The 15,612-nt window shown below is 34.6% G+C and overlaps 1 protein-coding gene across 1 annotated transcript; it reads right to left on the reverse strand.

Annotated features, from left to right (window-relative positions):
* Positions 1–4,391: 4,391 nt before the first annotated feature.
* LOC147929835 (uncharacterized) lies at positions 4,392–6,650 on the reverse strand. The gene is made up of 5 exons (XM_087480743.1): positions 6,373–6,650; positions 5,522–6,290; positions 4,879–5,012; positions 4,691–4,776; positions 4,392–4,525 (listed from the first exon to the last, which is right to left on the reverse strand). The coding sequence occupies exons 1-5, from the start codon at positions 6,648–6,650 to the stop codon at positions 4,392–4,394; spliced, it is 1,401 nt and encodes a 466-aa protein (XP_087336869.1).
* Between the last annotated feature and the right edge of the window lie 8,962 nt (positions 6,651–15,612).

Consider the following 15,612-nt stretch of genomic DNA (forward strand, 5'->3'; position numbering starts at 1 on the left):
ACTCCTTCATCAAAGGATGAAGTCGTTGCAAAGAAAGTACCACCGTTAAGAACGTCTGCCGGATGCAGATCTGAAATCGCACCACCACACCCAGAACCTTAATCTCAACATTACCGCTTAGCCTAGATTCATCCGATCCTAGAGAAAAATCTAGAAACAAAAAGCAATTAAACTAACTAATTCCCCTCACAGCGTCGTGGTGGCCGCCGGAGAGGAACCACCGACGATTCTGATTTTTTGAAACCAGAAGAAGAAGAGGAGAGAGAAGAGAGAGTTCCCTCGAAGAAGGAAAATCCCTAATATCTATTTAGAAAACAACTTTAAGAGATTTTGCCCAAAAAGAAAAAAACAACTTTAAAGATATAATTGTTTAAGTTTTGGATTATATATGCTGATAATTCAAATCTCTTTCATTTTCTACGCTCACATACTAAAAAAATACAGAAAATATGTACATCACAATTTTTAATATACTGACTATTTCACTGCCATTATTATGACTAAACTAACGCATAAAAAAAACTTTAGATGATTAACTAATTAGTGCTTAGTTAATTAGTCATAGTCAATGGTTAATAATTAAGTTAAACTACATTTGGTGAAGCATTGTACAAGTTTGCATCTCAGGCAATTTCGACAAAAGCCTATTTTCATGTAAACCCATGCTCATACTGACGTAATTGTCTACTAATTTCTTCATTTATTTGAATTCGATTATGTTATATATAATAGAATTTGTTTTAATTGCTATTTTTGTGGGTAACAATTTACCATCTAGCCTTTTGCATATCTAAATGGTTTCAACATACTGTTTCATTTTAATAGGTTCGGTTTCATTTGCTATTTTTTTGGGTAATCATTTTCTGGTTACAACATATTAATAATAAGATTCTGTTATTATATTTTGTAATTAAATACAGTGATATTTTGTGTAATATATCATATAGAGTAGGGTTAATTGTTTAAAGGGTTGCTTAAATAATATAATAGAGATATATGAACCCAATATTGGACCAAAATTCTTTAATCCATGTTTTAGATATCGTTAGACGCTAGTCGGGCGGTCTGTGTGGGCTTAGCGCCTAGCAAAAAAATCAGAGATTAAATAAGAATTAATCGGGGACTGGTTTTAGGGTTATTTTATTAAATTAATAATGAAATTAAAAGATAGTACCAAATATATGTATAATTCTATTGATGTTAAACTATAAAATATCAAATAAAATATAAAACTATAGCTCTGTCTTTAAAAATTATGGTAAACACATAAAAATATAATTTCAAAAGAAAATTTTATGATTTTTATTAAAAGTTTGTACAGTAATTGTAAAACATTATAAACTCTTTATTTAAATGTTTAAATAACAAAAAATAATATTTGATTTATATTTGTTTCCAAAAACAATCAATATACACAAAATTAAGTGGAAAGTAATCGGATTAGACGGGTTACAATCAAATTAGACAAGCATAATCGGATAATCGATACTTGAGATTAATCATTAATCGAGGCGAACAGGGTGGACCTAACGGTTTTATGAGGCGTAATTGGGATTAGGCGGGGATTTTTAAAACGGGACCAAATTATTGAAATACGATAAGGCCCACTACAACACAAGTGTGAAAACACTGAGCCTAAAGAATGAGGTTCATATGGTTAGCATCCGGGACTTCGACGGCGGCTACATCGGTGTTGGGGTTTACTAGTTGTTCAACTTCTTCAATCACGTCGACGGCGGCGTTGGAGTTTACTAGTGGTTCGATTTCTTCAATCACGTCGACAGCAGCGTTGGTGTTTACTAGTGGTTCGACTTCTTCAACTTCCATTTCGTCACTGAGATCAGATTCGTTATCACCTTGGTAATCTCGAAAAAATCATCTCCAACCTCACTGAGATCAGATTCCATTTCGTCACTGAGATCAGATTCGATTTCTTCGTGATCTTCTTCTAATGTCATTGTCAACCTCGAAAAAATCATCTCCAACCTCAAAAAATTCATCTTCAATGTCGGAATCATCATCGTCAACGTCGAAAACATTATCTTGAACTGAGAGGGGAAACAATTCCGGCTTGAGAAACGTAAATTGGATTACCATTGCCAAGACCAGTGTGTTCAACTGAGAAAGAACTCGACACTAGGTTGCGAAGAGCAAACCATCTGAGACACCAATGTCTTCGTCTACTCCAAACTCAATATCTACGACAAGAACGTAGACGTAAAAGAACGCCGCTGCAAGATAAGGTGACCAACCTTCTTGATCTTTCATATAGCTCCCAATCCAGTAGAAGAAGTTGAAGAACACTACCAACCCTGCAGTTCTAACGACTGCATATACGTCGTTCCTGAGAATCTCCCGGAGATTGATACGATTCTGCGGAGCAAATTTGGGAAGAGTCGCCAGAAACGAAAATAATAATATAGCAGTTATGGATTCTGTATCCCCCAAGCTGTGAGATTATAGAAAACATAGGTTAGAAGAAAACACAAGATATAAAAGTATTCCTCACTTTTATTAGCTTAAGAAAAATGTCTCAACAACTTAAGCTCTCAATCTCTCCTTCTCTCAAACCCTCATAAGTTATGTCACACGTCCACATATCATTATATACTACTTTGCTAATCCTAATCCTAGTAGGAACTCTTATATTTAGATATCTCCTAAATATACATTGATCCTTATCTCTTGTAAACACAACTATCCTAGGATTAGGACTAATTTCCAACTCAAGCTTCTTTCAAGCTTATCCCAACAATCTCCTTCTTAAGCTTGAAAGTTGTTCCTGCCAAATCTTGGACTCCCATGAGACTTCTCATTTCTCTGAACTTTATCTTGTCTAAAGCTTTGGTGAGTATGTCGGCTCTTTGTTCATTTCTCGGAACATGTTCCACCTCAATTTGACCTTTCTCAAATCGTTCTCTTATGAAGTGGTAGCGCCTATGTATGTGCTTGCTTCTCCCATGAAAAACAAGGTTCTTTGTAAGAGCGATAGCCGATTGATTATCAATTTGAATAGTGAATTTCTCTTCAACAGCTCCAGTAATCTCGACCAGCAACTCCTGCAGCCATATGGCTTGTTTTGCAGCCTCAGTCCCAACCATGAACTTTGCTTCACAGGAGGATAGAGTAACCACGTCCCTTTTCTCCAAACACCAAGTGATAGGGCTATATGCGAGATACAAAATATGTCCTGAGGTGTTATTTCCATCATCTGCATCAATGTGATGACTACTATTGCTCTAGCCTATTAGCCGAGGCACCTTCATTCTTCCATAGGATAACCCAAGAGTAGTAGTTCCTCTTAGGTATCTTAAAGACTGTTTCATAGCTGCTCCATGTGACTCCCTTGGTCTGGTGTGCAACAGATATCGAAAACAACCAACAAGCAGTTGCATTAATCTCCTTCTCATTCTCCGCATTAGACAATTTCAGCTCTGGTTCCATAGGTATAAGCACTGAGTTGCATTTTGACATTCCTGTTTCCTTTAATATCCTGCAAGCGTAACGAGCTTGGCTTAATGTTATACCATCTTGTTGTTGATCCACTTGCATACCAAGGTAGTATGTTAGTCTTCGAAGGTCACTCATTTCAAATTTAGAAGACATCTCCTCCTTAAATTTGTTAATAACTACCAAGCTCGTTCATGTGATAAATAAGTCATCGACATAAACATCAATAATTAGAATATCAGTGCCAATGTTTTTCCGATAGATAGAGGGCTCCTTCGAGCACTTAATGAATCGCAGCTCCTGGAGAATGTGATTCAAATTGTTATTCGAAGCTCTAGGCGCCTGTCTCAAACCATACAAGGCTTTCTTGAGCTTATAAACCTTCCCCTCATTGCCTTTTTCTCAAATCCCTCTGGTTGAGAAACATACACAGTCTCCTTAATCTCACCATGTAGAAAGACAGTTTTGACATCAAGATGATGAATCTCCCAACCATGTGACGTTGCAAGATCGATGAGTAGCCTTATGGTTTCTATCCTAGCAACCGGAGCAAAGACTTCTTCGAAATCAACACCATACTTCTGAACATATCTTTTAGCAACTAGTCGCGCTTTATATTTGTTGATACTACCATCAGAATTTATCTTCAACTTAAACACCCACTTTAAGCCAATTGGTTTTGCTCCTATAGGCAAATCAACAAGGTCCCATGTCCTGAGCTTCTCGATCGAGCCTATTTCTTCTTCACACGCCCTTGTCCACTCCTTAGACTCTTTTGCTTCATCAAAAACTCCTAGGCACATTTTTGAGACTAAGCAATAAAAGTTCACCTTCTTCTCCTGCAAGCAAGACATAATCTGTCGAGTTGATCTCCGTAGCTCTGGAGCTGATGAAACTGCAGGAGAATTTGTAGTCTCCGCTGTAGTTTCGTGTGATTTGTGCTATGTATCTTCCTTTTGATTTGCTTCAACGAGGCTCTCTGGATGTTCATCACCTACAGTCTCGCTTAAAGGCTCTTCGTCAACATTCTGAACTGCATTAGTATCTTCATCATATTCCCGAAGACCATGACTCCCTAAGACATCATAACTAAACTTAAAACTCTCATCACCATTCTCTGTTTCGGTATTTTTCGACCAACTCCATCATTTGGATTCGTCGAATACAACATCTCGGCTTACTATAATTCGTTTTGACTGAGGATCTAACAAACAATATGCCTTAAAACCATGTTCAGTACCTAAGTGCACAATAATCCTCGTTCTATCGTCTAGTTTCTTAAGATTCGGTTTCTCTACTTTGGCATAACCAATACAATCGAAAATCCTGATATGTTCAACAATAGGTCTCTTGTCCTGAAATAGCTCATATGGTGTCTTATCCTTCAAAGCTCTTGTCACAACCCTGTTTAACTAGTAGGTAGAATGCCTCAAATCTTCTCCCCAGAGGTAGTTTGGCATATGCATATGCTTCAAGATACTTTTGGTCATTTCCATCAAAGTCCTGTTGCGTCTCGCTACTACACCATTCTGTTGTGGAGTGTATGGTGCTGTCAAGTGCCTCTTAATGCCAGAATTTTCACAGAAAAAAATAAACTCATTTGATACAAACTCTCCTCCTCTATTTGTTCTAAAAGTCAGTATCCTTTTTGCAACTTCTTTCTCCACCATAGCCTTGAATTTTTGGAAATTATGAAACTCTTCACTTTTCTCCTTTAGCAGCATTGTCCACATATACCGTGAGAAGTCATCAATAATCACAAAACATATATATTCCCTGCCGGTGTACTTGGTGTAGTAGGACCACAAAGGTCTCCATGTAAGAGTTCTAGCCTCCTTTTAGCTCGAAAACTGGTTGCTTGTGGAAACACACGCCTAGTTCGCTTCCTAAGTAGACACGAGCTACATATCTCTTTCCCAATGGAGAGTTTTGGAGCTCCTAAGACCATTTCTTTTCTCAACATTGAGGCTAAAGTAACATAGTTGACATGCCCTAACCTCGCATGCCACTTACTTGGCTCACTTACATCTGCAAAATTCAAAAAAATGTTATCTTTTAACCCCATTTGTACCTTGTACAATCGGTTCCTAGACTTCTTTGTTCTCACCAACAAGTTTCCTTCTTGATCACTCATTGTCAAATAATTTCCTCTCAATCGTATGTCACAACCTGCTTCAGTGGCTTGACCGAGAGTTATGATGTTGCTTTTAAGTTCAGGAATGAAGTAAACATCGGTCATTACTCGTGACTTTCCATTATGATCAGTAAAGGCAATTGTCCTTTTACCTTTGATATCAATCCTAGAGTCATCTCCGAAATGCACCTTTCCGGTCACTGTATCATCAAGCTTACTGAAGTTCTTTCTATCTCCAGTCATATGGTTACTCGCACCATTATCAAGATACCATATGTTATCCCTACCTGTACTTGCCTCATATTTACTCGGTACACCGTATTTTTTGTTTAAGTAGACCACTTCATGTATTAAGAGCTCCTCTGCATCATGTGTGTCCTTAATATAAATTTCTTCCACTTCTTGCAGCTTGAGTAGTCGATTTGGGCATTGTGATTCATAATGACTAGTCTGATCACAAGGGAAACATGTGATTTGCGATAGATTTCTACCTCCATAGCGGTCTCTTCCTTGACCTCTATAGATAGATCTATCTCCACGACCTCTTCCTCTAAAACTTCCGGTTTCACCATTGTATTCTCGATAATTTTGACTCGGTTGTGACTCTGTATTGGCATACATCAGCTTACTCTGATCTTCTTGAGTTTTTTCTTGTTCAAAGATTCGCTCTTCATAAGCTTTCAAACGCCCAACTATATCTTCAAAGCTGATAGTTTTCAGATATAGAACTTGTTCTAGAGAAGCAACTTTGTGGATGAATTTCCGCTTGAGGTAGACTGTTTAAAAACTTCTTCACAATCTTTAATTCTTCTATGTTTGCTCCAAGTGCAGCAGAGTTTGATGAAATAGTAGCTAACTTACCAGAAAAATCATAAATGCTCTCAGATTCTTTCATCTTCATTCGGTCAAACTCAGCCATTAAGGTCTGAAGTCTAGCTTCCCGAACTCTCCCTGCTCCAACGTGTCTTGAGCGAATTGCTTCCCACACCTTCTTTGTTGTATCAAGTTCTCCGACTTGCAGTGTTAAGCTTTCAGGTATTAACTGAAACAATAGAGCCATAGCCATGTCGTTTTGTTCTGAGCCTACTTGATCGGTTTCTGCTTCAATGGTGTCCTAAACTTTGTGTACTCTTAGGGCAATTCTCATCTTCATCGCCCAAACAGTGTAATTTGTCGAGTTTAACATCGGGCAGACAATAGAAAGAGATCCTCCTCCTTCTTTGGATCGTGGTGTGGGTATGGCGATTTCGGACATGACTCTTTAGTGAATAACCTTGATCTGATACCAAATATAGAAAACAGAGGTTAGAAGAAAACACAAGATAGAAAAGTATTCCTCACTTTTATTAGCTTAAGAAAACTGTCTCAAAAACTTAAGATCTCAATATCTCCTTCTCTCAAAACCTCATGAGTTAGGTCTCACCTCAACATATCCTTATATACTACTTATCTAATCCTAATCCTAGTAGGAAACTCTTTTATTTAGATATCTCCTAAATATACATTGATCTTTATCTCTTGTATACACAACTATCCTAGGATTAGGACTAACTTCCAACTCAAGCTTCATTCAAGCTTATCCCAACATAGATGACGACGAGGATACACTGATCGGGTAAACCAATCGTGTTCTTGCAACGAAAGCCATAGAAGAAGAAGATGATTCGTAGAGAAGAAAAAAGAAAAAGAAAAGATTTCTAAAGAAGAACGAAGGAGGTTTTGTTTCCTCTCGATAGAAGAAGAACAAGATGAGTGATTCTGTTTTTTTTTTCCAAGACTGCAACAGAATCGGTTTAAAAATTAAAAAGTGTCTTAGTGACTCCCTTTTATAGAAAATAAATGATCTCTCTCTCACTCTCTCACTTATCAGAAAAGTGATTTGAATGGAAATTTTAATAAAATCATCCCAAGGGACAAGGGCAGGAGATAATAATGTATGAACTATCTTAGTGAACTCAGCTCTTCTGTATCAAAGGATTATTCTTTATGAATAAGTTAATAACTTAATCTATCTTTGAGTACATCATATGAAGATGTATTGGTTTGTCTGAAGTAGTGTCTGTGTGATACAAGACGTGATACGAGATTGTTGTTGTTTTATGTGCCTGAGAAGTTTCTAGAAGGTTTGAGAAGACAATATTGAAGGACGGATTGAGGATGAATTGAGGAGGAAAACTACTATTTATTGGGTTGATTAAATTGGAGTTTTAGAAAGAAAAGGAAAATAGTAAAAAGGAAAAAGACATTTTCTTATGAAATTTGGAAATCTTTTCGTATGGTGATTAGGAAGTCTTGATGGATATATAACGAGATGTTGGGCACGTCCTAGAGAAGCAAGAGAGCTGAGAGATAAAGATAAAAACCCTAGAGAGCTTTCTGATTGTGTGCGGCTTAGTTTTGTGGTTTGGTGCTTGTGTTATTCAAGCTTCTTTTTTCGTCGGTGTGACGTGTGTGTGTGAAGGTTGCGCAAGAGAGTTGAAGATCTGAAGTCTAGGCTAAGGGGGAGTTTAGCCAAGGGTTAGGTTATCTTGGTTTGAATCTAGGCTCATTGTGAGTTTAGTTAAGGGTAGAGATTTATCCTTAAGATTTCATGTTATTGAACGGAGCGGTTAATTAAGAGGGTTGTGCTTGATTTACGCGTTTGCGAATAGGTTATATATGCTTTCTTGTTCTAGTGAAACCAAAATCTGGACGTGGTCCCGGGGAGTAGGAAAAACTGAACCTCGTTAACAAAGCTCTTGTGTTATTTACTTTCTGCACTTTATTATTTGCACCTCATCCACATTTGCAAGTGGTATCAGAGCGGGTTCTCGATAGAGATTTAGTCTAGTTTCGGGTAAATCAAGGGTGGGGGTAGTTCAGGAAGTAAGGCAGAGCTTTGAATCAGTTGTGATGAATTCATACAGAGAAGGCACATCTATGTCAAGACCACCGTTGCTTGATTCAACGAATTACGGATATTGGAAGGTTGGAATGCAAGCGTTTATTAGTAACCTTGATGAAGATTGTTGGAATTCGATTGAACTTGGTTGGGAGCCTCCTAAAGGTGTGGATGATAAAGGAGTTGAGAGTATTAATCCAAAAGATAAGTGGACTGCTGCAGAGAAAAAGCTATCAAGTTGTAATTCAACGGCCAAGACAGCGATTTACAATGCTATTGATTCAAGCCACTTCAAGTTAATTTCTCAATGTGTATCAGCTCAGAAAGCATGAAAGTCATTGGAGAATATGTTTGAAGGTACTTCAAGTGTTAAGAGAACAAAGTTGGATATGTTGGCATCACAATTTGATACTCTTAGGATGGAAGAATAAGAAATTGTGGCTGAGTTCAGGGCTAAGTTATGTGATATATCTAATGAGGCTTTTGCTATTGGAAAGCAGTACAAAGACAAAAAAAACTTGTAAAGAAGCTGAAGGTTCATGAAAGTTTTCCTTAAGCTTTTTTCCCTGCTCTTGTGAGTTTTGTCTTTGTGGTTGGATATCTAAGGCTGAGAGCGTGGGGAAAGCTTGTAGTGGTGTGTTTTTCGTCATTGTTGGTGAGATCTCTCTGCTTTGCAAAGGTGAGTGCATGACCATGGTTTAGCTAAGTTAAAATCTCTATTTATGTGACTTTATGTGTTGTGTGATTGATTTCTTTTGAAGTTTATGTGCTTTTAATGGCTCATGTGGCTTGGATTCACTTCGGGGAATACCTTGGACGCATGTGAGGTGTTTGGAGGCAAAATTTGGAGCTGGAGATCGAAGGAAAACAATGCTCAACATCGGTGTTGATCGACACCATGAGGGTGCTGGTCGACACCAATGCTAGTACGGCGCGAGAGATTTGGTGAGTGTCGATCAACACCATGTGGAGGTGTCGATCGATACTGCTATAGTTTTCGAAGATGTCGAGCAGGTGTCGGTGTTGATCGACACCAGGTGACCAGTGTCGGTCGACACCATCCTAAGCAGGCGGCTGATGTTGTGATTGCTTTGTGTAATGCTTGGTTTGTTTGTTGTTTGTTGATTGTGGCATGAGGAGATTTTATTGCTTGTGTGTATAGCCCAGTAGATGGGAGGATTGCCTCACTAAGTGTTTATGACAATACTTATGCATCTCAATTTGTGTTTGTGGTGCAGGTAAAAGCAAAGTATGATCGTGGAATCAAGGCGATGAGGAAGAGGATGTTCTAGAGGCTTGATTGATTGTGGTCTAGCTATTGTTAGGTTGCTAGAGTTGAGTTGATAGAACGATGTTGGAATTGGCTATTGACTTTGTTGGTGATGTAAGAACGGGAGCTGAACTACTGGCTGTAGCAGTGGCTGAAGTACTACTTGACAGACTTCTTGATGTACAACTTGACGAACTTTCCGATAGACTGCCTGAAGTACTTTTTGGAGAGAACCAGCTCGTACCAGTTAAGGAGAACTATGATATCCTTCCGATATGTGCAAGAATCAGAAACAAATATGTTTTAGAAGTTATGCGGATCTTCAACGAGCTGAAAGATCATATCGTTGGAATTGACCGTTGCACTCTTTTTCCCTTATCTAGGGTTTTTCCCAATGGTTTTACCTAGAAAGGTTTTTAATGAGGCAACATCTTTCCACATATCCTCCTACGCATATTTTAAGGAGGAAGATCAAAGAAAATACCCTTATTTCGAGCTAGTTCAAGACAAGGTTCAGGGAGCCTTTTCGCAAGTCAATTAACACTCAAAAGGGATCTTTACATAAATGACTCAAACCAAAGCATCCCTTGGCGTCCTGGAGAGCTTCTATATCATTTGGAGACTTCACCACACATCTTAGGATGCACCCCACCTCACTTGACTAGGCCGATCAAATTAAAGTGCAACTTTCCTTATTTGGATATGTTTGTCTTTATGTCATAACGGCTTTTTCCTTATTTTGCGCCTTTGTGAGACTCTTAAGACCATCCAAAAGCTTCCTAGAATGTATCTAGACGTCCCAAGAAACCACAACTTCGGCCCCAAGTTATCAAGACTCAAGGTGCATCACAACTTTCCCAATTTGGCCGATATTCTCATTCAGTTTCTAAAGGTCATGATTTTCATTAATTGTTGTGATTCTTTATTTATTTTAGCATTTAGAAGTTGTAATTGAGCCCCTTTATAAGCTCTATTACTTTGTACTTTGAGAGACACAGTTTTGATTAATAAGAAATTTCAGTTTGCTTCAACACTTTGTGTTTTGAATCAAATCATTGTTCTTGCGAGTTCTAGGTAGTTTGTGGAATCAACCAACTTAGGTTTCGTGTAGAGTCTCTGATCCTTGTGAGGAATAGCCTTTGGATCATATTATCTAGCCCTCGGTGTTGTGGATTCAACATCAAACGGTTACTCTCCATCAGATCGCTTCCGTCTAAGTTTCTAAGTTTTTAAGTCCATGAGCCTTGTCATGATGGATTCTGAGGCTTCTATCAGTTGGTTTAATAGATTATTATTGTTAGAATCATTATCGGTTTAATAGTATTGTTTGGTTATTTGGTGTTGTTGTGTAATATTAATGGGTATGAGAACACTAGCCATTATATTATTAAAAAAAAAAAGGGTTGTTTACAAGTAACATTATGAAAATTTATACAAGTAATAAGAAATATATAGAATCTCGAAATACAAGAACACGTTAGTAATGATTAATGAATCTTTATTAATACTAAATAAAATAGCAATATTCACAAAAAAAATTATTAACCATTATAAGGAATGAATATAGGTTAATTAATCCTTCTTTCTTAATGTGTATTTTTGTGCAGGCGCTAGTTGTCTCTACCCTTTCTCTTTGTTAATCATGTTCATATGAAAAAGCATCAAATTTATAATATCTTTCCTTTCTTTTTTGGAATATTTGTAATTTTTTTGATATTATTATTATTATTATTATTATTATTATTATTATTATTATTATTATTATTATTATTATTATTATTATTATTATGATTATTATTATTATTATTATTATTATCATTTCAATACTTTCTTCACTCAACTTTGAAACAAAAGTTTGATCTTGGAAAAAAACCCAAAAGAACAACATTAAATAGTAATTAATATATTTATGATAACTTATTAAAATATAATTTTAGAGTTTTGTTCCCTAGAAAATAAGGAGGAATAAGAGTATAATAATATAGTAATAGAGAAGCACTTTCTGTTACCGTTAGCTAATATGAATGGGAAGCCGTTAAATGTTAACGGAAAAATGCAAAGATTTCGTTACTTACTTGTACAATAAAACCTTTATACATTAATAATGTTGGACCACCATTTTTATAAATTAGTATCCATTATTTTATAGTATAAATTAATAATTTCCTTTAAAATTTGAATTCCAAAACTATAAATTTATAATATTCAAATACTAATCTTATTGTTTATAAAATATCTCAATTCATATTTTCAAGAAGATTAATTTATAGTGTTTTTTTTTAATTTTAAAATTCTTGAAAATATGAATTGAGATAATTTTATAAACAATAAGATTAGTATTTGGATGTTATAAAATTTTTAGTTTTGGAATTGAAAATTATATATATATATATAAAATTTTATCAACGATAAATTACAAATGCATTAGATAAATTCACTTATATATATGATATACATAAATTCAAGTTTATGATTACTGATCTCAATTGTCGTATTTTAACAATTTATAAGACTTTCAAAATGGAAATTATGCATATTGTTAGAAATTGAAAATTTAAAGAAAATTTTAGTTATTTCATAACTTCTTATAGAGTATACTACAACATTATTGAAATATAAAAAAAAACCATTCTGTTAGAGATGAGCTTTGGGATAAAATTCAGTTTATAAAAAAAAAAAACATACACTAGTATACCAATATATATATATATATATATATATTATTGTCAATTTAATTATTAATTTATGATATCATTGTGAATATATTTTGCATAGAGTTATTATCTTATTATTTTATTGAATTTTGCTAATTTTTACACTAGTCCAAATTTAGACTGACAAAATTTATTATTATTATTATTATTTTATTATTATTATTGACCTAATTTTTTATTTTATTGTGTCTATTAATTTACAGAGATTTACTATATTGGAAAGAAGCTATGTATTATTGACCAATATATATCCAGCCTTTAGAGATCACGTGATGAGCCCTTTTTGTTAAATTTGTAATAATTAATACCTAAATTTGTAATAATCAAAATTGGGGATACAAGATCAAAGACAGAAAATATCTTCAGTCAAAGTGATTATAGCACCACATTTACGATTGATTTCATGGGAGTTTTACTCCACCAAATTGTGTTATCCCGCATAGCAGGGATTGACTAAGGATCGGGAGTTATGATTCAATGTTAACCAAAAAAGATCAGAGACGTTTGGTAATGTGAATCAGATTTGTGTATGAATTATCAAACCGGTTATTAAATTAACAGCAACGCCTTGTCAGTTCAACTGACTCAGTTGTAACAATTTATACTTTAACGGGCCTTATTGATTCGAGAGGCCCATAACTCATTAGTTAATTTATCGTTTCTTTTAATTACTGTAGTTCCTTTTTCATATTGTAAGTTTAATAGGCCTTATTGATTCGAGAGATTATAATTTTTTTTTGGAGAGATTATGGCCTTGAATGGCAAGTAGATTCTACTATAGTTTTTGGATTTTGTTTTTTAAAAACCAATTTTTTCTCCATTCAAGATTTTACATTAAATAGATTTCCTAAAAGATAGGAAAACTAGTTTTTAGCTTTTCTTTACAAATATTAACAAAAACTAGAATCCACATAATTACAGATTTTAGGGAAAACTTACATTCTTTTTATTTTTTTATGTTTCTTTATGTAATTATTTTAAAAATAATTTTCTTACAAAAAACTAAAATCTCAAAAACTAAAAACCAAAATCTATAATCTAAAAACCATTTAAAAAGCATCTTCCATTCATGGCCTATAATTTTTTTTTCCCCGATTAAAACTCTCCCTCCGCCGTGATCACAAATAAGTAATAGCACGTCGTTTACTACATGTCCTCCTCTTCCTTGTTCAGTGATCACCTCGACGAAAGATGTTCATCTTTAACTTACAATAGGTGATTTGACAAACACTACAATTAAAAGAGATTAATGGAATCAATGACCAATCTTCTTGAACTTTCATATACTTCTCAATCCAGTAGAAAATGTTAAAGAACACTGCCAACCCCGCAGTTCTGACGACGTATATGAGAGCTAATGGCTATGAGACTATCTTAAACTGCAAAGCATTTGTTCCATGCATGTTCAATAAAACGTAACTTTAAGATTCCAAATTAAGATCAGGGAATATGAATTATCCTCCTTTTTTTTTTTGGTTGAACGTTTTGTCTCTTCTCTCTTTAAGCAGGAACTTGAAACTAGATTTGTTAAAGAGATAATCCTCTGAATCGGTTAGAAGTGTGTAAGTGGAAATTTTCTCATCAAGAGAGCATAATTCATTCGAAAACGTATACAAATTAAAACCTTTTACTTTTAGTTACATGATAATATAAAATTTACATATATATATATATATATATATATATATATATATATGAAATATGTCACCCATCGAGAATCACTCTTTCGTATATTTTGATACAATATTTAATTTAACATTAAGTTAAAATAAAATAATATCAATAATGGATTAACACAAAATATATGTTAACAAACGAATAATAGATAAAACACAAAAAAATTTGATCATATGTGAGAAGATAACACTAAATCCTCAAATACTAACTATTTAAAAAGTTAAAATTGATTCATTAAACTTTTGTTGGAGCATATAATATGTATAGTCCCCCTAACCAGGTTTTCGAAGTAAAAGAACAAAAATATTAGAGATAGAGATTAGAGAGTCATAGAGATGAGAGGGTTGTGGTGGAAGTAATTAATAGCGACAATGTCGTTACTGGGCATCTCCGTTCACTTTACAGGCTATGTCCTTCAGCATGTTCGTTGCAATACACAAGCATCGGTGGCACAACCTTGTACGTGGTGATGTTACTTATGTTACACTTCGCGATCACTATTCGGATTTATAAAGAACATGCTGCATGCACCTCCTTTACCCGGTCCACGAGCGTTCTTTTCCATCATTCTTGTGACGGCAATCTACTACATCACCTTCAATGACCCAAGTGTGGATGTCTTGGTCCAAACTTACTCCATGTTCGTTTTCGGAACTGCCATGTTCCAGCTCAATTCTCCCGTGCATATACAACATGTACAATGGAAATTTCACCTTTTACAAAAAAAAAAAAAAAAAAAAAAAAAAAAAAAAAAAACATGTACAATGGACCTTGTTCGTCGGACTGTACATCGGTTGTTCCGGACGCGTGTTTGGTGCCTTCTTTTTTTGGGATTTATTTCCATGCAAAGGCTCTCTTTATTGTTAATGGCTACTGTATTTAGGGTTCTTTTTATTTCACTTATATTCCCATAATTTTTTATTGGAAATAAAATTTATATTTCCAAGTTATATTTATAGAAATTTTATCTGATATTGCAAAATACCAATTTCTCTAGTTTAGTAATTGGAAAAAAGAAAATCTAAAAAATTTGAAGTGTTTTTTTATTCTTCCAACAATTACCATTATTAGTAGTTATTTTCCCTCAAAAATACCATTAAAATATTTGTTTTCGGAAAAATATACCACATCATTAAACTAATTGTAAACCATAAAAATATCCTAAACCGTAATAACTAAACACTAAGGGTGGTGTATTCAATCTAATATTCCAAGTGATTTGAGTTTTCATGAGACTCTAAATAATTTTAAGGAAGTTGATATGATTTATTGTAAAATTCTTTCAAATCCCACATAAAACAATTAGATTTAGATTTCTATATTTTTAACTAAAGAAATCCTCTCAAATCATCAAGAATCCCTAAAAATCATTAAAATCAAAATCTACAAACAATTTTGAATAACAATGGATTTTTAAATCATTAGTTCAATAATTGTAGATTTTCAGAGACTTTTTAAAATCCATGATTAAATAGCATATGATTTG

This window comes from Camelina sativa, chromosome 13, assembly GCF_030686135.1.
Source record: "Camelina sativa cultivar CO46 ecotype springtype chromosome 13, ASM3068613v1".
Taxonomy (NCBI): Eukaryota; Viridiplantae; Streptophyta; class Magnoliopsida; order Brassicales; family Brassicaceae; genus Camelina; species Camelina sativa.

Coding starts and splice junctions, on each gene's coding strand:
- LOC147929835 (XM_087480743.1), bottom strand. CDS start 6,650: ATGGCTATGGCTCTATTGTTTCAGTTAATACCTGAAAGCTTAACACTG. Junction 6,291..6,372: donor GAATTAAAGATTGTGAAGAA/GTTTTTAAACAG, acceptor GAAAACTATCAG/CTTTGAAGATATAGTTGGGC. Junction 4,526..4,690: donor GAGGATTATTGTGCACTTAG/GTACTGAACATG, acceptor ATGATGTCTTAG/GGAGTCATGGTCTTCGGGAA.